This window comes from Squalius cephalus, assembly GCF_949319135.1.
Source record: "Squalius cephalus genome assembly, chromosome: 15".
NCBI classification, from domain to species: domain Eukaryota; kingdom Metazoa; phylum Chordata; class Actinopteri; order Cypriniformes; family Leuciscidae; genus Squalius; species Squalius cephalus.
Window position 1 is genome coordinate 19,523,927 of NC_137136.1, and position 27,129 is coordinate 19,551,055.

Consider the following 27,129-nt stretch of genomic DNA (forward strand, 5'->3'; position numbering starts at 1 on the left):
CCATCACAAGAATAAATTACATTCATAAATATATTAAAATAGAAAACAGTTATTTAACATTGTAATAATATTTCACAATGTGTACTGTATTTTGACCAACTAAATACAGCCTTGGAGAGCTTACATGACTTCTTTAAAAAAAATCATACCAACCCGAAAGGTTTGAACAGTGTACTGTATATTTAAAAACTGAATATAATACACTTCTAAGAACTTGACAAATGTTTTCAAACTAAATTTGTCCTACATAACAAAAGACAGCTTAAAATAGAAATTCAAAACAACACAACACATTTGAAAGGTTTTCCAGGTTTTATTCCATAATTTTGACATGATAGTTGTTTATCGCAGCACCAGACATGACATCTAACCCTCAGGCTGGAATCTCAACACAAGTCATTAGGGAGACACAATTCCTGGAATCATTAGAAGATGATAATGTTCACAAAAGCCCATCAGACAAGACAGTACGAACACAAACACCAGGACAAAGCAGCAGAACAATCATACACCTTAACATTTAAACATATTCATCAGCATTTGAAAGTGACGGTGGGTCGATTGGTTGTAACATCCAGAAATGAAAATGAAGAAAGTGATCGGACTCTTGTCATTTCAATTCTCTGCTTATTAGAAACTGAGCCATGCAAGGACCACCCACACCCACTCCTTGTCTCTAGTTACAAGGTTGGAATTTATCCACCTTGTAAATCTTTCAGTCAGATACCCCTGGTGCCTAAAGTACACATGATTTACCTGGAGGTAAAGGAAAGAATTCATTCCAAAAATAAGAAAAACACTGTACAAAAATAACTGAAACACTAATTCAATGTTTATCACAAAGAATTCCTGCAAAGAAAGTATCCAAAACAATAAATCTTATGGAATCATTTTAAAGGTACGTAACATTGTGTGAAGCACCTACCCTTTTTTTTCTCGGAAAAGAGACTATGGGCATGTACTATGAAGGATCACTGACGGAAAACAAAACCAAATTAACCCACATTGTTCCTTTCAACAAATAAACAAGCAGTTTCCAACATCTGAAGAGCTGTATATAGACTGCTTACGAGAAATCTGCTGTTTCCTACACAAGGATCAAAAGGAAGTCTTGGTCAATCAAACCATGATAGCAGCACGCAACCATTATGTACACTTCAACAACCTCTACTCATCTCCATTACACTGCAAAACAACAACAAGCAAAGTCTGTTTATATATGTACAGACTTTATAATGTAATGCATTTTGCGTAAAGAGAATAAATCTGACAACATTTGAAGGGATAGTTGACTCAAAAATGAAAGCTCTGTCATGACTATTTATTCTGTGTATGTGTGTGTGTGTGAGGGGAGTGGGGGGTGGTATATATGTTCATAGAAATAAAAAGTCATAAGATGTTTGGAGCTACACGAGGAATGGCATGACAGTTTGCATTTTTGGATGAACTATCCCTTTATGCTGTCTCTAAAACAAAATCTATTTTTGTAGTAACAAGCATACTGACGGGAAGCACGTGTTGTTGTGTGTGATATATTCGTTTGTGTCTTAAACAGTCATGTGTTTTTTCCTCGGGGTGTTTACATCTCAATAAGGCTCTAATTGTAGAGCATAAACGATGAGACATCCGTCATTTCACAGGAAAGGGTGTTTATGCTATATTTTGTGTTTGCGTTCATGGAGCTTGTTTATCTAAAAGGGATTTGATGCATTCATGCAAGGGCTGGCACACCCTCTGGTAGGCCTGCGGCGTGAGGTGCAGATAATCATACATGTCCTGATGTGCGATGGAACCGTCGGACTGAACGAACCCAGGGTCCATGTCCAGTAAAGAGACATGAGACAGAGACGCTACCTCAGCCTGAACTTGAGCATTCACACTCGCGTTCCGCTCACGAAGAGGGTTTGGACTTTTACCTCTCGGCAGCAACCCCTAGTGGTGAGGAAAGAAAGAGAATTACCTTCCAACAGATGCAATAAGTTTGAGCCTTTTAATGAGACACCAATATCTATTGAGGATATGTCTAAAAGACAAAAAAAGGAGCTTTTTGTCAATGGTCAAAATGACTGAATGTGCATTAACCGTTCATAAGGTTTATGAGATATTTTACAAAATCACAGTAAAAACAGTAATATTGTGAAATATTATTACAATTTAAAATAACCATTTTCTACTTTAATATTTTATAACATGTAATTTATTCCTTTGATGGCAAAGCTTAATTTTCAACATCATTACTCCAGTCTTCATTGTCACATGATCCTTCAGAAATCATTGTAATATGATGGTCTGGCACTCAAAAAACATTTCTTATTATCAAAGGTGATAACTGTGCTGCTTATTTTTGTAGTAACCATGATGCAAAAGAACAGCATATATTTTAAATAGAAATCTTTTGTAACATCACAAGTCTTTACTGTCACTTTTGACCCATTTAAGGCATCCATGCTGAATAAAAGTAATAATTTCTTTAAAAAATATATATCTTACAAAGTTTTGTACAGTAGAGTACATTATAGTACCCTGGATTCATATGTTCATTTACATTTACATTTATGCATTTGGCAGACGCTTTTATCCAAAGCGACTTACACTGCATTTCAAGGTACAGATTTACATTCTTATCAGTTCTTGCTTTCCCTGGAAATCAAACCCATGACCTTGGCGTTGCAAGAGCCAACGCTCTACTGTTTAAGCTACAGGAAAGCATTTATATGATTAAATTATTTGTATAATTTTTAAATGTTCTGGTCTTTATTTTCACCAATTTGTTCGTATATAATGTTTGTTTTGGAATATGTTTTACCCTTTGGACAGTTCTATTTTTGTTACTTTTTTTTTTTTTTTTTGCCCATTTCTCTGTTAAACAAGTCATAATGGCCAAGAACATCACAATCAGCACTGATGGAAATTGACAAAACTGGTGTGATGAATTAAATTGAGGATTAAATTATTTTCAAGATGTTGTGACTGAGAGGAAGGAGCTGAGATAACTAACCAGCACAAGAGTGTGAGCATGAGGCAGCTTCTGATGGATCACATTGACGATGGCCATGATGCCTCCAAGAATCTGTTCTGGAGTGTGACCATGATTATTAGTGCCCACCCACAACACCACCACCTGCAGACCAACAGACCAAATAAGACATTAGTAACCATTTTTGCTAGAAGAGGGGCTTTAAGTTTGTTTTGATAATTAACTTCAGATGTCTAAACAGTGTCATCTGTGACCATTTTCCTTCATGTTTCCTTAAAAATAAGGGATCCATATGCAAATGATTCACTTCTTAGAAAGAATACAAAGATTTACTGTTTACATGTACAGACAGTAACTGGGCTATCTTGCATAAGTTGAAGCTCCACCTTAATTCTTTGAGCAGATTGGTTTAAAAAGTCTCTTGACAAACACTGGTTTAACTTTGAATAAATCGATCAGTTTGCGAAATGAGACATTTTGTGTTCTCTTTTTGCCAACACTCTTTTTTTTAAAACAGGTGATTTCCAGGAGGGTTTGAGATTTAGCTGTTCCATGTCACAACCTATCCCACACTTCCACACGTATCAAAGTAGCCGGAGCAACTTTTCTCGATTTACGGATATGACGACACACAAGCGAGTGACGTATGTACTCAATTTCCTGCAAAAACCATCCCACTAGGTCTAAAATATAAACACTTAAAACAGGGTAAGACAAAAACATGTTTTGGAAGGACTGATGATGTATTTACTCATTAATTAAATTATTTAAATTAAAGGTTCCTTTAATATAGGACTATTGCCTAGTTAGGTTGGCTCTATGTAGATATTGTAATAATAGTTAAATTAGTTTTGTTCATGAATGAATCAGTCAGTTTGAATGGATCAGTGAATGAATGATTCTTTGACTCACTTATTAAGACTTGCTGCCACCTACTGGTGGTTTCAGTTTCATAGAAAAGTTAGCCTGGGAAAACCTAGACAACTTCCGGCAAATTTAGATTTGCTCTGCAAGTAGTCTGGCAAAGAGCTCATTCAAGCCCATTTCCATGGCCTCGAAATCGCGGCACCAATCAGAAACGTTGAGGCGGGCTTTACAAGATGACGATCGCTCTGATTGGTTTTAGGTCTAGCCTATCCAATTGCGCCCAGAGGCATTTGAGCGACGTCCACTCCGTTGGTGAAGCGCACCAACTTTTAAATGCATTATTATATTCAAATTGCAAACACATGAGGACAGTCTCCATGAAAGACCCACTGGCAGATGAACGTGCTACTACATTTCTATCCGAAACGGTAGGAAATTAAATTAGATTTAATAGAGGATTTTAACTGTGACAAGATGATTGACAGGGCAGTTTACGTGACAGGACGCACGCGACAGATCCGTCCGATAAAGATGACGAAGTAGTGTGTCCCAAAGCTTGCCTACTTTTTTGCTACACATTCAAAAGTAAATACCTTTTCTTCACAAAAAGAGTACATACTTTTATAGCGTAGTGTAACTTTGGGACACCGCATATGGCTTTACACGATGCCGATCGCTCTGATTGGTTTTAGGAGTTTTAGGTCTATCCAATTGCGCCCAGAGGCATTTGAGCGACGTCCGTTGGTGACGCCCCTTTGGAAATGAGTTATTAAAGGAGCTTTGCCAGACCATAACTCAGTTACTACTGAGAATGGTATGGTTTTAACCAGGCTATAGAAATGTATCATACATAGAAAAATATTATTTAATTTCATATTTCTATATTTAAAATGTTACATTTTAAAACTAATTTCATAACATTCCAGCAACTGTAAATTAAGTGCAAGTACATCAAAATAATAATAGAATAATAATAGTAATAATAAATGGTAATTTCTGTCAGTAACGCACAACATTGATTTAGTTAATTTACCAATTCCAGCATAATGCCAGCAAAGGACAAATTTAATTATTAAATTGTTTGTTTGTTTGTTTATAGTTGAACGCCATGACAGCTATCTCTAAATTCATGGCGAGAAAGAGATTAAAAAAAGAACGATTAAAATAGATTTTTACATTTTATCTTTGATAAAAATTCTAAAATCAGATCTGGAGCTACGTCATTAAGAGTTAACTGAAAAATAAAGAACTTTAACAGAGTTCAATCTATCACAGTCCATCAAAATATGCTTCAGTAATAATGGATTCTGGCACAAGGGGCATAAAGGAGGATCTTCACCCGTTAACAGAAACATACGAGTTAGTCTAGAGTGCCCTATTCGTACTCATTTAAATAAATATATATTAAAGTAATTTAAAGGTGTTCTACAGTATGTAACTAACTTTTTTTCTGCTTGAGCACCTGCCCTCCCTGTTGCAGGTCATTTACCTTTGGGCTGATGTGGTCCAGTTCTCCATTGATGAGTCTCCACAGTACATGCTGTGTAGCATCTCCACCAATCCCAAAGTTCAGTGCATGGAGAGGAGAAAACAGCTTTCGCCAAACCTGCCAACATCAAGTAATACAGAAATAACACTTGTAGAATGCTGAAAAAGGCCCTTAAACAGGTAGTTGCTGTTCTCATAGCTTTAAATAATTTAATAATCCATATTGTAATAAAAGAAAAAAGAAAAAAAAAAGTCTGCATTAGTGCTAATAAAAAATGGACTAAATGTCGTTAGGTGAAACAAACTGTAATTTGCACTACTGTCAGTTCAAAAGAAAAGAAAAGAAACCTAGCATTGTGGATTTGTTGCTTTTTCTGGTAACACTTTAGTTTAGGGTCCAATTCTCGCTATTAACTAGCTGCTTCGCATCCATATTACTATGATATCTGCTGTTTATTAGTATTTATAAAGCACATATTAGCCTTATTCTGCACGACCATATTCTACATCCCTTAATCCCACCCAATACCTAAACTTAACCGTACTAACTAATAAGCAGTATCAGTGTAGTTTTATTTAATGCCATGTCAGCATCTGTGACTATCTTCATGGCAAAAACTGAATTACAAAAATACAAGAGCTACATGTATACAACAAACAAGCAAACAGAAAAAATACAGCATTTATTCAAGATTTTTAACATTAACATGATCAAAATTCTAAAACCTTTTTGTAGTAAATTCTTACTAAACAAATCCTTGCGTAAGCTTATTTCATACAAATGTTTTCTACTTGCATTAAAAGCAGGACAGTCCAATAAAATGTTTATCTAATAAGCAGTAATTAGGGGTTTATTAAGGCAAAAGTCATAGTTAATAGTTAATGGTGAGAATTGGGCCCTAAACTAAAGTGTGAGAATTTATCCTATTGTACCGTCATTCTGTGTACCGTTACACCCCTAATATTAATATTAATATATATTTTTTCTTTTTTTCTTGTATACAAAACCTAGCAAGTATTTATGCAGTCGTTGATAAGAATGCTGTACCTCAAACTCATGCAGAAGCTGGATAAGTGAATCTCCAATAAACAGAACATCCGGCTCTTTTCCTTTACTGTCCGATACAAATCGATTGTGCTGCACAGATGAGAACACATAGAAATGCCATTATGACTCTGTTTGCATATTAGAGAAGATGCTGGCTAATTGTGTTTTTGACAGATAAAACAACAGGATGTATAAGCAGTCTAATAGGTACACTAAGGTTGTAATATTGTGTTGTATATTGTACAAAAGAACCACCAATGACATCCATCGGCCATCTCCCTGTGTGTCCTGACAGGGGGTGGGTGTGGCTGCAGGGTTAGAATCTCCACTCATTACTTCCTGAGGAACGACATGGAGGGAGATGAGTTACATTTTTCCAGTAGCGTTAAAAATGGATCCTCTCATAAGCCTAAACAACATTTGAGATTATACAATTTTGAGCACAATATTGTGCTTTAACATGCAAAATATTACATTAAAACAAGTTGTACTATGGTTATCTTATGTACTTTGTACGCATCGTATCCGTATGACAAGCACAAACACGGCTACATTTTTCACAGCTTTACTAGTGCTATTTTTGATGAAGTTTGCATTGCAGTAGTTAACCTCACAAACTAGTTGATGAAAAAATAGCAGCTTGTAAATAATAATTGGTTGGGCGTTTGAGTATATCACAAAGATAACGTCTTAAAGATTATTAATGCTAGTTAAAAATGCTTTTTTTAACTGAGTAGCTCACATAGCTAATGTAGCACTTAGCATGCAGATGTCTCCTTTTAGAAGAACAAGACACAAAAACGCGTTAAAACAATGCGTAATATGATACTAAGTATTTGCAATACATATTAGCACTTATGTCGATTCATATTCATTTTAAGAATGGGAAATATCGTTACCAACAAATGTAACCACAGCAGAGTTCAGTGTTCAATCAGTCAGCCAGCCAGCGGTCAGCTGCCAAACCCCGGAAGCAGGAATATCGAACCAGGCATTACTGGCAGATCGCCGAGAACAGTCGACTTATAAAAAAGCACAAAACGTTACAAAAGCAAAAAAGGTAATTAAATCTCCTTCGTTTTTTCGTTTTCAGTGGTGCAAATGTATGTCAAACTTTTAAACATTACTTAATAGCAATTCTCTTGGCCGAAATAGTCTTTGCAGAGATCTGCATTTGACGGTCATCTTTCGAAGCACGTTGCCGAGCAACGAAAAGTTATAACTTAACGGCCTTTGGACTCAACTGCAGGTATACCGATTTCATGTGGTGGTTTGATATATGTATATATTATATGTCTATTTGATAATGAAGAAAGCATTTCATTCAACCGTTTGAACACAAAGAATGCTCTTTATTTGATGTATGTTGCTAAACCGGTGTAGTGAACATAACTACAATAAGCATGTGACTACTAACTCAGATTACTTAAATTATTTAAATACATAACAGACTCATTTAATTTTAATAACGTGTGTTTTATAGTCTCAACATGAAGATGAGCCACCAATCCTGCAAAAACTTTCCGCATAAACACAGCCTGCCAAAGACATCCAAGGACCACCACAGTCTCAAAACCAAGTCTTCATGTCATGCAGCCAATGCTGTCCACAACTGCAAACCAGCGTGTGGCAGCAGCATGAATACAGATGTGCATTGCAACGCATCACATAAAGTAAGGCGTCTTAAAACCAGGAAGGAGAGGAATCAGGTTCGAGGTCAGGAGAGAAACCGGTCTCACACATACAATCAGCACAGTAGAAAGGAAGGCGGTGAGAAAGCACAGTGCCGCCACATCCATCCACTGTCTTGTTCAAGAAAAGAGAGCACATTCGCTAAGCCATTAATTCACCAGAAGCCAAGCATCATAACTGAAGGACGCCTTACCTCCATCCGAGGCCTTTTCAGCCATGAGGTTAGGTCCATAGATATTGAGAGGCTGGTGAGCGACCAAATAAAGAAAGATAAGCAGAAAAAAGAGCAAAGAAAACAGTCTATGACGCACATTACATCACCGCTATCTCCACCAGTAATGTTACCTGATTCAGACCAGGACTGCACTCTCGATGAAGTACAGGAACAACTCCAGGAACAAGAAAACATTACGCCACCACATGTGAAGAGGAAGAAAAGTTTAAGAAAGGAGCTTATTGGAAAAAACACTGGTATTCAGACTAATAGCGGAGACGCAGGGCCTATGGGATTATCTAGAGAAGACGGGAAGTATGACAGAAATGCCAACACCAGGAAAGAAGATACTAGTAACAAAACAAGGCAAGATAGTCCAAGTAGCCCAAGAGAAACTGAACACATGGTTTTGTCATCCTTAGAAAATGACCCGGTTCATCAGTTATGCTCTACTCCAGTTGAAAAAAACAAGAATAACTCTGATATTTCACAAACAGACACTCTCAAATCCCATGATGAAGGAAACCAAGAAAATGGTTTTATGAATATTCAGATATTTGAGAAAGATTCTACAATGATGGGATTCCCAAACATGGAAGTGCCGCAAATGTTGGAAAATCTGCAAACTTTAACCTCTCTATCTGAACTGGACTCTGGGGCTGGTCAATTGGCAGATAATGTCAAGCAGAGGGAGCAAATGTCAAAATCTTGTAGGGAAGCAGTGAAAAGGCTGGCAACACGTTTGTGCCAAGCTTCAGAGCTCCATGTACCAAGCCATCGGCGTCCCCTGCTGGCCGAGTGTAGAGAGGTGCTAATGCAGACTTTACAAAAAAGACATGGCTTCCAGTTAGAGCACAACCTGCATAGGCTACACTCATTCTTGAATGCGAAACAAGCTTCCTCTCAGCTCAGCTCAGGACAGAGTCATAAAGATTGTTCATCTTTTAGCCATGCAGTGGAGAACGAGGATAGGTGTTACAGCAGGAACATGGAGATTTGGAAAGGTATGTCACTTTTTTGACATTTGTGGTTCAGTGACAGGTAAGAGTGTCCAAGATAAAGAAAAGGAAAAATCTTTTAGAGATACAGTTTAAGCAAGTTCCTAGAAATGTAATCTTTGTATTTAGGTTGCTTTTCAAAAAACTTTTATTCTATTTTCAACAACATTTTAAATTTAAAGCTATGATAATTTTCAGTATGAAATAACCTAGTCTTTTTAATAAAAAGTCAAATTATTTGTTAATGTAAGATAATTATTAACCTCGAAACAGACATGATATCGTTCCTGTTTTATTTATTTATTTTCCTGCATGCTTCTGCACATTGGTTGCACAACATGAGTCTATCAAATGTTTATAATATTTCAACGGAACTGCTTTGATGCTTATTTTTTCTGAAAAAAAAAAAAAAAAAAAAAAAAAATATATATATATATATAAAAGAATATACCAAACTACTCAAGTTTTTTTCAATTCATTTTTTATGGTATTAGGACAGATGTGTAACTCTGACATTTTTGACTTAATGCACCCCAAAAATAATGAATGAATAATGAATTTTATAAATTTATAAAAATAAAAATATGCTTATCATTGAAGAGGTTTATTCAAATCATTATGGCCCGGTTTCACAGACAGAGCTTAGATTAAGCCAGGATTAAGCCTTAGTTCAATTAGGGCATTTAAGTGGCTTTTATAAATGTGCCTTAGACAAAAAACAATACTGGTGTGCATCTTGAGACAAAACAATGGCGCTGACATATTTTAAGATATGTCAGTGCAAGTATCTTTCAGTTAAAACAGTTAAAACATGCATTTTTAGTCTGGGTCTAGGCTTAAGCCTTGTCTGTGTTATACTGGGGGTATATTAATTGCATTTTTATATCCTGTCACACAAAAAAAAAAAACGAGTGTCATGTCATTAACCCTTGTCTCATGATGTAATATTTGTGTACATGATAGAAGTTTGAAATGACCTCTCTGCTTCCTAGACAGTGCCATGCAGCACGATTACTTAGCAGAGGAAGTTAGGCTGGACTTGGACAGAGGAGCTTCCACCAAGAAACGAAGGATACAAGAGTGGAACACCTCTTCCCCTCCATTCTCTCTAGAAGAACCACAACAATCACACACAGACATGGTGAGTCAGTGAAATCAGACACAACGTTTAATGTCTCTCAACAAAAAAGTAAAGAATCAAGTCCAAATAATACTGTAGTAAACCTTTCTATTTTAAAGAGGTTTAACCAAATTTGATGGAGGACAGAGGGTACATCACACACCAGACTTTATGGAAAAATCACTTTATTGACAAGTTCATTTAGAAAAATATACTCGTTATGTAAAGCAGCATTTAAAGAAGTTTAACAAACATTTACTCAGTACGCTCCCCTAAGGCAAACGGCGATACACAAGTGAAACTCCAAAACGTCACTACACTGCACTCCAGTGGTTATCCTCAGCCCCGCACGGCACAATAGAAATCGTGATCAAACAGCAATCAATTTATCAAGTGGGAAAATCAGCGCGTCCCAGCGTACCCGAAGTATAATGTCCATATAACTTCTAAAACTCAAAACCACAACAATCACACTCGCACATTCACACCACACATAAAGAATTAAAATATAAAACACTTCCCCGTTTCCAGGCAACACCACCCCGGGGTCTAGGGAAAGGAATCCGCCGTGCCAAATTTGTCCACAGCGAAAGCACGCATTCTTCTTCGAGTTATTCCCGTCCCCGCAGTCGCCGCAGTCGCAGCGATTTACTCACAATGGAACTGGCATTAATTAGTCCTCTTTGCGCAGCACGCTTCTCTTTGGGAATCACAATGTCTCTTTGCGCAACACAGCTCTTAAAACCGCTCCTGGAACATGTGGCCAGCGCTCCTACACACCCCGTCCCACTATTATCTAACTACACCGATACGATCTATCTAACTAGCTAGCTATCTTCGTTGCCGGACAAACCCTAACAGTCTTGAGCAACACCAAGCGTCCCCATTCCTTTGCCGAGCACAGAAAGCCAGTCACGTTCACCACTGTCGAGCCCCCTTTCTCTCACCTCTCCTCTCTTAAATGTCCTCCACTCCAGGTGAAATCAATTATCCCTGCCTTCAGGTAATACGACAAAGTGCTGCAGAAAGGTTCAGATGGGCGGAATCAAAACCAAACACAAAGATAAATCCCCGCATTCATCACAATACCAAAGTTGTCATAAACTAGACTATTACAGAGGAAAGAAATTTTTAGCCTATTTTTTGCATCTGAATTCGATTTGTCAGTTTTTGCAGTTTGACCAGTGGAGGGCAGCTGACTTGTCTCAGGATTGCTTCAGAGCTCAGCATCATCCCAGCAGACACCTCTTTAACCAGAGCCAGACCTTTACCCAGCATGCCGTCCCTATACTCAGAGCCCCCACCTGGCTTGATCATCCTGTGAACTCCTACTCCCAGCAGCAGTCAACGAGCACAGGGGAGAGCTCGAAAAGTGTACATTTAGATCTCTCCAGAATCTCTCATCAGTGTACAGAAGAAACAGGTCTTAATTTTAATTCATATCACTTACATGAGAGCAGAAAACAAAAACCACAAGAACCATCTTTTGAGGGATCCAGATGGTCCGATCAGCAGCAAGTTCAGGATGAAAGAGAAAGATGGGCTCCCTTTTCATTCTCAGCATCCTATCTCTCAGAGGGCTTTCAGTACGAGCCCTTTTTTCGCTGTCCACATCCATCTAACACACAGCGCAGGTCAGACTGGCTTGGTATGACTCAATGTCCCAGGTCAAACACACCATTTTACCCTCCCCTTTACCTATAGCAAAGGCTGTTTGCCATGGTTAATCTCATCTAATCATAGGTGATGATATGGTCCAACTATGCATCTTCTTACTGTCTTTGGATGAGTAAAACATTTTTTCTTTGCATTACAGATTTACCTTTTTATATTTACAAAATTTGAAAGACCATCACCTCTACATGTGATTTGAATTTGAGAGTTCAGAGTACTTACATTATGATTTCTCTAATATATTCGTATAAACTGGTAACACTGGTAGTAAAAGTGAAACACTTTTTAAAATCAAATCACTTTGTACAAATATCAAAAGCACTGCTTATTAAGTTTCTTTTATTTTATTTATTAATCTAGTCAAATTTCTTCTTTAAATTTTCTTTTATTCTATATAACTTGAGTGGACTTTGAGTGGAATAAGTTCAGTATTCTGTAAAAATAAGATGCATGTGATTTTGTTATATCCTTTTAATAAAGCAGTACAAAATTTACATTTTTATATCAAACTGATTTCACAATTTCAGTTGTGCAATTTCTGCTAAAATATCTTGCAGTAAACTAAAATATAAGAATTCAATTTAATACTCTTGTAAAGTAAGTTGATCACAGTTATTTTACCTGTTGAATTTCTATTTATTTAATTATATTATTTTATTTTATAATTTTTCATTACATTTTCACCACAAAAGCCAAATAAAAATTAAAAATACCTTCCGGTAAGTTTGTATCTTTTCCAATATTTTTTTTTTACATTTTTTTATTTTTATTATTATTTTTACATATTGCAATATATGCAGCCTGCAGAATTTATAGCCTTTTATTCAAGTAAATTAAATTAAATTAAATTAAACTTAAATTGTAAATTTGGTTTTGTACATGTAGTCAGGGCATCAGGTAATATACTTCCTCATCAGTTGGTGTCTGATTCACAAAATATTCGGTTTCCTCCATGTCCTTCTCTTGTCTCTTCTGATAATTCTCTTCCTTTATCTTCTGTTCCTCTTGGCTTCCAGTGTTGCTGCTCCTTAGTGCTCTCTTTAACTGATTCCAGAACAGTTCTTTTGCACTGCTTGGATCAGAACAATTTAACCCAGGCCATTGCAAATAGGTCTTTTTGAGCATGACCTTTCTCATACGGTGATAAGTGGACAGTTGCCGCTTTGGTATAGGCTCCAGAAAGACCAGCAAAAGCACATCCTGCATTTCTTGAAAGAGACGATAGCTGGCCAGCTGGATCTCCAGTGAGCACCATTCACTGCGAAGGAAGCTCTGACTGACCACACAGATCGTTTTGCGACTTCCATATACAGCAGCCACAATGTTGTCGACAATATCGCGGCCCAGTTCGAAATCTCTGTGGTGGAGGCAGAGCCGAAATGAAGAACCCTCGAGATTCGGCAGCAACTGTTCCATTACCCATTCTTCATCTGCTGAGTTGTATGAAACAAAGGCATCATACTTGTATTTCTCTTCCTGGTCCCTTAAGCGACGCCACTGTTCTCCAAACCATGATCGAAACACATAGTAGCCGTACTTAAACTTCCAATAAAGTCTGACATAGAGAAATGGTATTAAGGTTAATAATATTGTGAATGTAAAAGTTAAGGAAAAGAGGTAGAGTTCTATGTCCAAATAACAAACATTAGTATCAAAGTTGTGAAAATATGAGCCTGGATGGTCTTGGCATGTAATATTGTAAAGATATGGAAATTGGAGTCTCTTATTGCTTACAGTCCAGTTCTGTAGATCACTATTCTGGCAGCCACAACTGAGAGGACAACTGCGCATGTCAATGTATGTTAGATTGGTCAGATTGTCCAGTAAACTGATGTCCAAAGACATCATGGCATTGCGATTCAGATGTAGTGTCTTTAGTCCTGTCAAATTTCCAAAGACCTCTTTTGAAAAAGATTTAATCCCCATGTTCTCAACAAATAACATCTTCAATTTTCTAAGGTTTTTGAAAATACCAGGTTTGAGTTGGGCGATCCCGACACATGAGTCGACTAGAGTTAAAAACTCCAAGTTTTTCAGGTCATCAAATGTTTCATCACCAAATCCAATGATATGGTTGTTGGTGAGGTAAAGACTTTTTAGAGAAGTTAGACCCCGGAAAAACGCACGCGGCAACAAGTATATGCCATTTGGTTTCTGCGCATCAAGTTTCAGGTCGAGAAGCCTCGACATATTAATAAAGGGCGAGTATGTATGCTCTTTCAAATACCGAATGTGGTTATCCTGTAAATCCAGCACCTGCAGAGTGGCATGAAGTTTCCCAAAGAGACGGCTGTCGATCATATTAAGACGATTTCTATCTAAATACAAATTGGCCAAGCTATGCAGCCCATCAAATGCATGTGGCTTCAGCTGAGTGATCTTGTTCCCGCCTAAATCTAAAATACTTAGATTTGACAGAGAATGAAAGGTATAGTTGAAAATTACAGCTATTTGGTTGTTGCGCAGGTTGAGAGTCTTCAGGCTGGTAAGATCTTCAAAGCTGTCGTTGTAGATATCGGTCAAAAGGTTGTTGTCCAGGCGAAGTGTAACAAGATCTTTGAGTCCACTTAAGGCTTTATGGTCCATATAAGCAATTATGTTTATATTTAGCTCGAGGTTTGTTAATTTTGGTGTATTACTGAAGGCAAAACCACTGACCTGTAGAATACGATTGTATCGATAGCTCAGGTTTCTCAGGCTGTAGAGCTTTTCCGTTTTGTTGCAGGACACTAGCTTGGTCAGATGGTTATGTTCCAATTTGAGACTTTCCAGTTGGTTCTGACCGTGCAGAAACTGCAAGCAACCCGTGGTTTTCATTTCGTTCCGTGAGAGGTCCATTACACCTGTGATATTGGGGCAATGATAAAATGTGTTGTTTTTTAAAGTTCTTATGGAATTGCCCTCGAGAATCATTTTAGGTATGTGTTGCTTTTTATGGTGGTGATCTTGCAGATGAAAACACAGCGAAGACAGCGCACGAGAGTCCTTCAGTTTCAAACCAGAGAAGTCGATGCTCCACGGTCGTACATTGGTAGAAGTAAGAAGCTTGCTAGCAGAGACGTTGGTAAAGCGCAAGCGCAGGTACGTTATATTCTCCAGATTCAGGCCCTGAAAAGCCTCGAATGATAACTTTTTGTTGTCTGAGAAATCTAGCACTTTCACATACATTAGGAAAGACTTGTCACATCCCAGTTTGTATAGATTATTATCACTGAGGTAGAGTCTGGCAAGCGACTCTGGCAGACGGTGGGAGTGATGCAGGGTGGTAAACTTGTTAAAAGAAAGGTCTAGCTTTATCAAGCTGGGCAGGTTTGTTATGCATTCAACCAATGCGGAAAAGTTTTTCAGGTTATTCCGGCGTAGGTCAAGAATCTGAAGGTTTGTCAATTTGGAAAACAGGAACATATCAGTATTATTGAGTTTGTTGCTTCCCAGGAGCAGCTGTGTGAGGTTATGGAGGTCACTGAAGACATCACGGTGGAGAGATGATATGCTATTGCAGGACAGATTTAAAATCTGAAGTTGATGCAGATTATTAAAAGCATCTTTGTGGATTTCAACAATATGGTTAACGTCCAGTACCAGAGAATTAAGATTGGACAGACGATCGAAGCTTCGGCCTTGAACAGATGTAATGTTACTGAGAGAAACTGTAAGGTTTGTTGCTGTGGTAAATACATCTTGCACAATTGTAGTTATGTCTGGTTCATGACATTTAATACATCTGAAGGTTGTATGGTTAGAATCTGGGAGCTCTATGCAACTCCTGAAACTGTAGCTGAAGACAAGTTTAAGGAGGCAGATAAATACCGCCTTTAGGATCAGTTCGCGGCATGCAGAATCTGCCATATTTTTCAATTCCACTTTTAAATAACTGCCTTCATCAAAGACCAACACTACAAGGTTCTTCACTCAGTATGAGCAGCACCTAATCCAATATTGAGAGTTTAACACAGCCAGCTGCTAGAAAAAAAGAGGGGAAGGTTATAATCTGTTTAAAAATAAATCTGAAACTGACAAATTGTTACATATTGATTCGTAATGCTTCTTGTCAAATTGACTTTTTTTTTTTTTTTTTTATGCATTAAACCAACAGAAACAGACTATGGATGTTTTATGTATTTATTTTATTTATTTTCAAATTAACAAAATGACTTCAAATGTGATGGAAGTATATCTAATGTATATGAATACAGGCAGTAAAAAGGTAGATACAAAAACATTACTCCTAATATTAAACTCCACCTAAACAAACTTCTCTAATGTACTCTTACATAATCCACCTCGACTCCTTTTTCCCCTTTTGTTTTTACATCAACTTCCTTAAAATCGTAAATAATAAAACAATAATGGATTGAAGCAACAAAACATGTTAAATAAAATGTATTTGTAAGTTGCATGACACATTCTACATAAGTTCTCTTTTTTTCACATGCAACCATTTGCTCACGATACTGATGTTAACATACATACAAAGGCATAAATCTTGTAATGGTGAACAAAGTAGATAAGAGCTTTGTAACATTATGTGATAACAGTGTTGTAACTCTATAGTGTTAACAGGACAAATACAGAAAAAAAATCTCTGACTCACTATTTCGAAAACCATCAGCGAGCAAAAATAACCCAAAATCTCATATCTTATTAATTCATTTCATCATGTTGGCTATTAGTCATTTGAACATTCTCTAAATATAAACAGAAATGTAGTTCAGTACCTTACCTTCATTAAATTGTTCCCGATAATTTTTCAAAACTATCATAGCCGTTCTCTCTTTTAAACAGGAATAGAAAGAGGAACCATAAAAGTTTCTAGGCTGAGCAAAGAAGACCAGACAATGGGACACAATGCCTGATCCAGTTACTTAGATTTTGCAGTGAGAGTTTGAATACTTTCTTTAAACAAATATAATAATTTAATTAAGGATTGATTCGTAATGTAAACTCACATGTACGGGTCATTTAAATCATGATAGTTTGGAATATATAAAAAAAAAAAAAAAAAATCCAGCCATCTAGGCGTTTTTAAATAGGCAATTCCCTTCATTTTCTTTAAATTAACCTCTCGCCTTCTGTTCTCGAGCCATCTGACAGAGTCCACAGAAAGGACAGCAGGTCATAATCACCCAGTCATCACAGACAGAGCCCTAAAAGACAAAAGGCACTTACTACAGTGCTATTCTTTGACACCAATGTTATTAATGTTGTGAAATGATAGATTTCAGCAGGAATTTCAATACCACATCAACATCAGAAAAAAACAATAATCAATACTGAAAATATTTTTGCATGACCTACATTAATACGATATTTGTCACGGATGCTGGTTCTCAATGCAATCATAGCTCCAGGTAGGAAGGGCAAACAGCAGCTGTCACCATTATCCTGTGCCACCTTACAACCCAAGATGCAAGGAATAAATGCCCCACACAGACCTGAGGAGCAAACCAGTGTCAGAATTCACAATGCAATGTGAGGCTTGTGAGGTTCAAGCCACTTACTCATCAAAATATTTGAAGAGATAGTTCATTTGAATTTACTCATCCTCTATTTAAATAAATCCTCTATTCCTTACTTTTGCAGGACATGAAAGAAGATATTTTGAAAAATGTTTTAACTGTTTTTGTTCAATAGGGTCCAAAACAACTGACTTACATTATATGGACAAAAACAGAAACATTATATGGAAAAAACATTACATGAATAAAAAAATATTCATGTCAATCTATCTCTTAACGCACACATATACACTCACAAATGCCGCAGTCCTCACAACAGTCACAAACATCAGAGCTCCAGTGTGAAACAGTGTAGCTGATCACAGTCATCTGTGGCTGGGAAGTCATTGCTTCTGTTTGATATGACATCACTGACACACAGCAAATTATATAATTATTTACAATTAGCAGTTTACAGCAAATACTGTAAAGTTGTCTTGTTGCTATAAGTAAACAAAACATGCATTTTTATTTGATGGCTATTATAGCAAAGATTGGTTAAATAAGTATGGATTAGGACATAACATGTGATGTCATTTCTAAGCCAGATGGAATGTTTAAAATGTTACCCTCTCTCTCTCACCTGTTTGCTTGGAGAGGCTTCCTGGTACTGTATGTGTCTCTCTTCCTCAGGGAATGATGTTCACTTTCTGATAGTTTCACAGTGAAGTTGGAAATCACCTCAACATGACGTAGGGGAGGAGAAAATGTGGTTACCAGGTGAGTGGTTTATGTGACCTGTAAACTAAAGGGTGAAGTGTTTGATTTGGGGGCGAGGAGTTTTACACTATTTCAGTTCTCCACACCCTTCCATCAACACAGGATATCTTATCTACAACCTATAAAGCATTTAGATGAGAGCCTTGTGTTTTTGTACCTCTTGAATGAACATTGGCCCTTTTTACAAATAAGTAATTGCCTTTAGAAAATCACCACACTGCACAAATCAGGAGCTCGGACTTCCATTTTTAACTCTCCTACGGTATATAACATCAGAAACACTAATGGCGTTCATATAAGCTGTGAATTCTCTGCATACCTAAGCCATTAGAGAGAATAATTCCATTGCCAATTGGCAGTTTTCTACAATCTGTTCGGGTTACTGGGAATTCGGGTGAGCAAGTCCACAACTTTTTCAGCACCCTTGGTATTTTTTTCATCAATTTTTCCAATGCATTGGGGATTTTCAAAAGAGTTATAGGTCATAACCCAAACCGGGTGAATCACAAAATTATAAACTTTGATTTGAAACAACAACAAAAAAAAAACAAAGGTACAAGTGTAATAAACATACATTTAAGTTAAAGAAATACAATTCTATTAGCATTCTTTTACAACCCCATTTCCAGAAAAGTTGGGATATTTTAGAGAGCTTGGAGCCAGAGGGGTGTAAGTGGCATTTTGGGTAAATATGAGTCAAAATAAAGGTCTCGATGAGCTCTATCCAATGGTGCCAAAGAGACCTATCTGAGATCAAACTGTATTGAATAAAGCAACAAAACAATAAAGACGTAACACAAAAATGTGAGTAATGTTTGGAGCCAGAAGGGCGTAAGTCCACTTACGCCCTTCTGGCTCTGAAAAATACATGTAGGACATGTAAGACCCACATTTTTGTTCAGAGCCAGAAGGGCGTAAGTGTAGTTGGTACCCTAAAACAGCATTCAAAATGGCTGACACAACTGCAGACATGGAACTGTCTGAGTCAGAAAAGATTTTGATGAATATTATGAAACAAACTGATGAATCCTATATTGAAGAAGTTCAAGATGAGTCACAGTTGTTTTTGAATGAATTTCCTCACAAGATACGCAGAGTTCTACAATGCTCTGACGGTGGACAGTGAGTAGAACAGTGAGTACAGTGAGTAGAACTAAACAAACTAGTGAACAGAAAAGCAAATAAGACGCGACATGATTCTTTGGATGTGGTCAATGAATAGACTCACAGAGTAATTGAAATGGTTGAACAAAAAAGAAAAGTGAAATGAGTAAAAACAACACGAGAGAACTGTGAATTGTAGAGTATTTGAAAAAAAATTAATGAATGTAATGAAATAAATTGAACAACTCATGAATTGCCCATCAGAAGTGTGTTTAGCAAGTTCAGTGACTTTTATTACAGTCTGTACTGTTCAGATGCCCAGAATGGAAAAGTGAAATGAGAAAAAAAAAAAAAAAAAAAAAGAATGAATGAGTTAAATGAAAATTAATTAATTGTTCAAGTGTTAATTATTCAATCAAATCCCCTTTTGACCAATTATTTTTTGCATTGTTCAGCAGATATGCCTAATATGTCCATAGAAGACTTGGAAATGTTTGGTGCCAAAAAGGCGTATCTGACGTTATTGCAAAATATATATATATATTTTGAAATGTTTTAGAACATGTTCATTGTGTTAATATGCCATAAGTTTATTACTTAAATACTCATTAATGTAAGTATGCCTGTGGTTGCAATGTTTGTGGTTTAAGGTTAATAATACAGGTGATTGAAGTGTGGTCAAAATTTTGTTTTGCCACTTACGCCCCTCTGGCTCCAAGCCCTCGTATTTGTACAATGCAATAAAATCAAGAATCTGTGATTTGTTAATTCTCTTGAACCTTTATTTAACTGACAAATGTACAAAGAAAATATTTACAATGTTTTCACTGACCAACTTAATTTTATTTTTAAGTATAAACAAGTTTTGATTTTGATGGCTGCTACACACTCCAAAAAAGTTAGGACAGAGGCATGTTTACCACTGTGTCACATCACCTTTCCTCTTAATTACACTTTTTAATCATTTGGGAATTGAAGATACTAAATGTTGAAGTTTTGTATGTGGAATATTTGGCGAATTTCACCTGATATAAGACATCTACTCAACAGTCTGTGGTCATCGTTGTCCGATTCTCCTTTTCATGATGGGCCACACATTTTCAAATAAGTGACAGATATGGACTGCAGGCAGTCATGCACATCCCTTCTATGGTGCAGAGTGTCTAGAAACCACTCTGTTTTAGCATGTGCAAATGTCATCTTGATGGTAGTTTATGTCTCTGTGCAATCCAAATATATGCCTCCATGCCAGTGGTACCTTCACACAAAAGTCACCCATGCCGTTTGCACTGATGCACCTCCATACCATGATATTTGCTTTTGCCGCTGAAGAATGTCTAGTTGGTCCCTTTCATCTTTGGGACTGAGAACTCAATGTCAATTTTTCCATAAACAAGCTGAAACATGGACTCATCTGACCACAGCACACATTTCCACTGTCTTCTGAGATGAGCTCGGGCCCAGAGAACTCGCCGGCATCTCCGCATAGGACTGATGTACAGCTTTCTCCTTGCGTAATAGAGATTCAAGTGACATTTCTTGATGCAACGTCATACTGTGTTCAGTGAATTTTTTTTTCCAAAGTACTCCTGAGTACATGTGGCTGTATTTAACAGAGTAGCATGATGGCTTCTCATGCAATACCATCTAAGGGCTCAAAGGTCACGCACATTTAACGGAGGTCTCCTGCCTTGCCCTACACACACTGAGATTTCTCTGTATGGTCAGCCCGGTCTCACCCCAAAACGTCACATACTGACGCGTCTTGACCATACGGCAACATACGACGAAAAGGGTACCCCTAAAACGTCCATATGAGACGAAGACATAAGCGCACCAGCAGCGCCTCTTAGCGGTACCCTAACGCATACCTAAACCTACCCATAACCCAAAACGTCACATAAGCGCACCAGCAGCGCCTCTTAGCGGTACCCTAACGCATACCTAAACCTACCCATAACCCAAAACGTCACATATGGACGTTTTAGGGGTACCCTTTACGTCGTATGTTGCCGTATGGTCAAGACGCGTCAGTATGTGACGTTTTGGGGTGAGACTGTGTTAGTATGGTATGGTAGATGGTGAAAGACATAAATTCTTTGAAATCTTGCATTTAGAAATGTGATTTTTGAATTGTTTGACAATTCTCTCATGATATTTGGCACAAAGTGGTGAGCCATGACCCATCTTCGCTTACAAAGACTGAAGCTCTTTTACACCCAAACACGGTACCCTCTATTACCAATTCACCTACCTATTGTGGACTGTTTAAAAAGAGTTGGATAATCTTTTCACTTTTATTTTGCCTCTGTCCCAACTTTTTTGTAGTGTGTTGCAGCCATCAATATCAAAATTTGTTGAACATTGGAAAACTTTTCTTTGTACTTTTGTCAGTTAAAAAAAACGTTAAAGAGAATTAACAAATCACAGACTGTGAATTTTATTGCATTTTACAAAACGTCCCAACCTTTCTGGAAATGGGGTTGTAAATAAGTAATTAGCCTACTCCAGGCCTGTTAAAAAATGCTATGTTGCTATGTTGTATAGTATGAATGTGTGTAGTTTAAATAGAAATATTACATTTGTCAGGCTCTCATTGTCATCTGACCAGACAGTGTCAGTTTTGTAACTTCACTACCATTCACAAATCCTCTCCTGTGGTCTCATGGGTTTGTAAAGTGTTCATCAGATGAGAGGCAGTATTAACATTAAGTGGCATGGCATCTTACACACAGAAGCCGTTGACACATGCCGCTATAGCCTATCCAGTTGTCGTTGGCAGGTGTCACTAAAACTTGTGACATGCTACTCAAATGTATATTATAGATAGATGTGCCACAAACTGACTACATGTTTGAAAAATATTACCAATTTGTAAATACATTTAATTGATTTTTATTTTATTTAGGATTTTGTGTCTCTATTACATCAGTATAGCTGCTCAATTCATCTGTCAGTCACCATGCACAACATACGGCGACATGTTCTTCAACATTGTCAGTGGCACATTACGCAATCCATCGGCACGTCACAAGTTTTAGTGGCACATGCAAGTGAAAACCAGACGTGCCACAGTGACATGTGCCAATGGCTTCTAATGCCATGCCACTTAATGTTAATACCGCTACTCGAGAGGATGTGCACTTCAGAATCTCTCTAAAGTGAGTCATCATTATTTGGTACAAAATAAAAGCATTTCAAAACAAACTTCCTGGTTAAACATTAAAGCACACTATAGTGTGATAGGGTCACTTTTTTACATTGATACACTCTGATGCTGAATTCTGAACTGAGCATACAGTCTTTGATAATACTATTTCTGACATATAAAGATATAGCAAAACTAAAAGTAGTATGCTAGTACGCAGCTCTGAAAACTGTACTGACTTACTGTACTGTTGCCAGATATCGAGTGCAAAAAATGCAACCTTAATGCAATTGATGCCAAACTAATCAAATTAATAAAAGGAAGCAATTTGTGAAAAATCCCCCACATCTTTGACATACATTATCAGGCCACATGTAAACAAAAGTTGCGAACATACCATAAGAACAATCAGAGAATGATTTTCGTTTACAGGTAGAAAAAGGTCATACTTTTAAATCTACACCTGCCATGGTTTTTCTTATTTTTTGTCTCTGATTTTAGTCTGTCTTTGAGTTTGTCCTAAGCCAATGCGTTGTGCCTCTATACCATTTGTGTTGGTTACGGTATGGCAGGGGAGGGTGTGATAGTTAGATTTAACAGTTGAAAAAGTCACCACTCGCTCCTGGACTGCACCAGACAAAGATATCAGTCTGTCAACCCTTTTAGAGCAAAAGATTAAATCGATAACCAAATAAAAAAACTTTGATTTCAGGCCTATGCTCTCTTTTGAAAGGCAACACTTTGAACTTTCATGTCCTCAATAATCAGAATCAAACAAAATTCTAAGGTAACTGAAAAGGGAAACTCTTAAATTGGAATGTGACTAATGTATTATTTGCAGGAAGATTTTTAGGGAAGAATGCATGGCTTAGAGTCAAAGTCACAAGCTGAGCATGTTCAACACGTTCATGCTGAAATGTAAGGATGATACGATTAAGTAAAGACGGAGGTGTTTGAAAGTGTTTTCTTAGAATAGGTCTGCGTGCATTTTCATTAAAACGTCAGTAGGGGGTGTATACATATATAACAATAACTGATTTGGTGGATCAGATCAAATCTGCTTAGGTAGAATGCTAATTAATAGACCAAGATTTTTTTTTTTATTTGCCACATCTTTAGACATCTAAGTGCATGTTAGGACAACAGAGACAAGGAGACGTACAGTTTTATAATAGTGCAGTGAATCTGTTGAGCTGTTTGACTTGATTGTTTACACATCAGGGCATGTCTCTGCATGGTTTTCTTATTTAAAGTCCTGATTAATTCTTTGCCTTTTTACCTGCGTCTGTGAAGTCAGCTTGTATAAATACAGTAATCAGCCTCCTGCCCCTTAAGTAAATGATCTTTTTAAAAGAAACACCCAAAGTCATCTGAGAATAGGAAATTCCATGCGTTTTACTGTTCTAGTTATGAAGAACTGTATTTTCGTATTTAACTTAAAAGGACTTTATTTAGGCCTATGTGAAAAGAAGAAATATATATATATATAGTATACTGAGCAGTGTTTTCTATAGTTTTAAATTAATATTTTAAGATTATTGTGCAAATTCTACGGTTCCTCTCACTGATCCCTGTAACCGCATACAGACGTGCACAGGCCACATGATTGCACAATTCCTGAAAATGTTTTGCACAACCATTCAGTCAAAATCATGCTCAGTTTCAAGTGTTTTAGACAGGGATCAAGTAACGGATATGAAACACCACTCCTGTTTCATTAGTATTAGAAACAAGAAGCTCTGAGGTCAGGTGCATAAGCAACCGTTAAAATGTAAAGTAATGCGGACATTTCTAAATCTTTTACTTTATTACATGAGGTGCAAAAATAATGACAATGACAAAATAAAAAATATGTAAATAATAATTGATGAAGGAGATAATATTGTTGTTACGTTGCTTTGGACTGATATGATGAAAGAGTGTCACTTGAATTAATATATTATTTGGATGGGCAGGTGAAAATACAGAGCAAACATCTATCAACTCCTTATATTTTGCTGTTATAAATTATGTCAGTCTCCCACAAGTTACATTTGTTGTGTCTGAGACATTCAGTTCCTGCATATGTGCAATAGGAAAAAGAGATATTGCTGCTCTGTGGTAGACTGATTCATTGTCACAAATATCTGTCAATATGAGTATGGTCATTTATTAATAATTTGTGATCAGTCATCGCTAAACCTAATAACTATATTATATAATATAATTATCAACTTAAAATTGTCTATTAATATAATGTATAGAAATAGTCATTTGTCTATGCTCTGAAAAAAGGTTCCATGGAGTTCAACAGAACCCTAGGTTTTTTTTTTTCTACTGATAAAGTATGTTTAAATTTAATTAAAATGTTATGAATTAACACAGCCTGTGCGTGAGGAGGTCACAAAGTCGTGGAAGGCACCTTTTTCTTCCCATCGAGGGCCTGTAAGTTCTCAGCCGCTCTCGCTGCCAAGGCTTACCGCGCTACCGGATATAGGCCATCTCCGCCCTGCACGCCATGGCCCTCCTGCAAGTATACCAGTTCAGCGGCCTCCACCTCCGCTCCTGGTAGGAAGGTGACACAGCCCCAAGAAAGGCAGTGGGTTTTGACCAATCTTGGGTCTGTGTGTTTTGAATCGGACCCTTCACACACTTCCATTCAGAATGCTAATGCAGAAACGCCTTTTCGACTGCGTTCACCCCAAGATTTATTGCACCAGATGGCACCCATGTCCAGACCTCTGGAACCTCCTGGATGGGACACGTAGGACTTAAGTGGCCTGCCCCCAGTGTTGACACTATCACTTCAGCTAGAGCCCCCTCTATGGGGCAAGCTTATGGCTTGAAATGGAGTCTGTTCATTGATTGGTGTTCTTCTCACCAAGAAGACCCCCCCTAAATGCCTGATCAGAGTCGTCCTTTCCTTCCTGCAAGAATCTCCCTCCACCAGGCACGTGCACACATAGACATCAAAGGGGGCTTGAGCACCTGCCCTTTTTATTCCTGGAGAGAAAGTGCCCTTTTTTCTGGGGTGCTTTTTTTTTTTTTTTTGAAAAATAATATATATTCCTGTTTGCTTCCCTGTCAAACAAATATATTTATTGAAGAATAGTATATCTAAATAGCAGGTCAGGAGTTCTGAAGCTCCCTCTCTCTCTATCTCTCTCTCCCCCCCTTGGCGTCTCTGCGCAGCGGCGCACATCGGCACACATCGGCACACGTCATACACACACACACACACACACACACACACTCACATAATCCCGCTTATTACATGGCTACCTACCAAATAAATAATTAATTTGACACAAAATATTTATTTAAAAGGGAGTTTATTGATTTAAACCCGATTGTATTGCTTCCAGAAAATAGTACGCTCCGTCTCTACGGTTAGAATCAGGTTAGAATCCTGTGAGTCCATAGCAACGCTCTGTTTTTCATGGTAACGGTCTGTTATACTCACTGATCTATATAATGACATAATGTCATTCTATATAGATCAGTGGTTATACTCCGCACAGCGGTCTGCGGTCTGTTATCAAGAAATAACAGACCGCATTCTACATTGGAATTCAATTGGAATTCCATGTAATAAAATAAGTTAGTAATAAAATAAGCATATATCACCACCAGATATGCTTTAGTTATTTTGTTTATCCTATTTACCTGCATTGCCCTGTCAATTAGATGCAAATTTTCAATTTGTATTTTTGTATTTTGTCAATCATTTTTGCAGTGATTTTTTCAGTAAAGTTAACAAAATAGCAGCAACAGCCCTCTTCAGTTTAGAGTGAATATTTGTGTTGATTTAAAAGTGTTATGTATTCTGATAACACCAAAATAATTAAAATGATGTGCAAAAATAAACAAATTATTAGTAAAACACGCCCCTCTGCCTGATGCAGTTATTTAGGTTATTCTAAATATATACTTGAAACTAGTAGCATAGAAAATGTTTTCAAAACATGCACATTGTGGAATGGTTTCCTTTGCTGCTCTATAAACCTAGTGAATACTAGGAGACCATGGTTTCTGTGTGAACTGATTATTTTGTAGACATCTTTTGAAAATGAAACAATTGCGTGAGTTTGAGGAAGATCAAATTAATTAACTTTTTAAATTAATTTTTTAAAAAGGAAGTCAGAGTTGCGTTAATATATACTTTTTTGTTTAAAAAAAATAAAAAAAAATACGTAATTATGAGAAGTGCCCTTTATTTCACTTGAGCCCCTGCCCCTCAAAATGTCTGTGCACGTCCCTGCCCTCCACCCTGAAAGTGTGCGTTGCCACTATCGCCGCACATTACAGTGTGGTTCTCAAACTTTTAGGTACAATACATTTTAATTCAACCATTATTTAATTCAACCATTATTATTTTGACAATGGGTGATGGCAATGCTCCTTTTAGACTGGCCTCTAACCTGAAAACTACCTGGCTTGGTAGTACCTGCCAGGGGTATAACCCCCGCCGATATAGTCTTCAGGGTCACGGAGGCACACAAGCCTCCCCACCACGACAAGGTAGCAACAACAGGGGAGGTTTCTTTTTGGTGTTTTTTATTTTATTTTAGTATTTTTTCTTTTTTTCTTTTTCTTTAACTA

General features: G+C 37.2%; 4 protein-coding genes across 4 annotated transcripts; 1 reads left to right on the forward strand and 3 right to left on the reverse strand.

The window, feature by feature from the left end:
- Positions 1–1,381: 1,381 nt before the first annotated feature.
- Positions 1,382–7,407, reverse strand: pafah1b3 (platelet-activating factor acetylhydrolase, isoform Ib, gamma subunit). Its single transcript, XM_079895442.1, has 6 exons — positions 7,280–7,407; positions 6,636–6,719; positions 6,381–6,470; positions 5,334–5,450; positions 2,999–3,121; positions 1,382–1,932 (listed from the first exon to the last, which is right to left on the reverse strand). The coding sequence occupies exons 2-6, from the start codon at positions 6,711–6,713 to the stop codon at positions 1,675–1,677; spliced, it is 666 nt and encodes a 221-aa protein (XP_079751568.1). The 5' UTR covers positions 6,714–6,719; positions 7,280–7,407; the 3' UTR covers positions 1,382–1,674.
- prr19 (proline rich 19) lies at positions 6,712–12,584 on the forward strand. The gene is made up of 5 exons (XM_079895441.1): positions 6,712–7,440; positions 7,536–7,629; positions 7,864–9,290; positions 10,277–10,425; positions 11,572–12,584. The coding sequence occupies exons 3-5, from the start codon at positions 7,871–7,873 to the stop codon at positions 12,106–12,108; spliced, it is 2,106 nt and encodes a 701-aa protein (XP_079751567.1). The 5' UTR covers positions 6,712–7,440; positions 7,536–7,629; positions 7,864–7,870; the 3' UTR covers positions 12,109–12,584.
- A 280-nt stretch (positions 12,585–12,864) lies between these two features.
- Positions 12,865–16,037, reverse strand: tlr21 (toll-like receptor 21). The gene has a single exon (XM_079894941.1). It carries the CDS (start codon positions 15,925–15,927, stop codon positions 12,964–12,966), a length of 2,964 nt encoding a protein of 987 aa, XP_079751067.1. The 5' UTR covers positions 15,928–16,037; the 3' UTR covers positions 12,865–12,963.
- Positions 16,038–17,135: 1,098 nt separating this feature from the next.
- On the reverse strand, positions 17,136–18,334 carry cnfn (cornifelin; the record flags this gene model as incomplete). The annotated part of the gene is made up of 4 exons (XM_079894951.1): positions 18,160–18,334; positions 17,834–17,947; positions 17,377–17,513; positions 17,136–17,225 (listed from the first exon to the last, which is right to left on the reverse strand). The coding sequence occupies exons 2-4, from the start codon at positions 17,943–17,945 to the stop codon at positions 17,136–17,138; spliced, it is 339 nt and encodes a 112-aa protein (XP_079751077.1). The 5' UTR covers positions 17,946–17,947; positions 18,160–18,334.
- Positions 18,335–27,129: the final 8,795 nt, after the last annotated feature.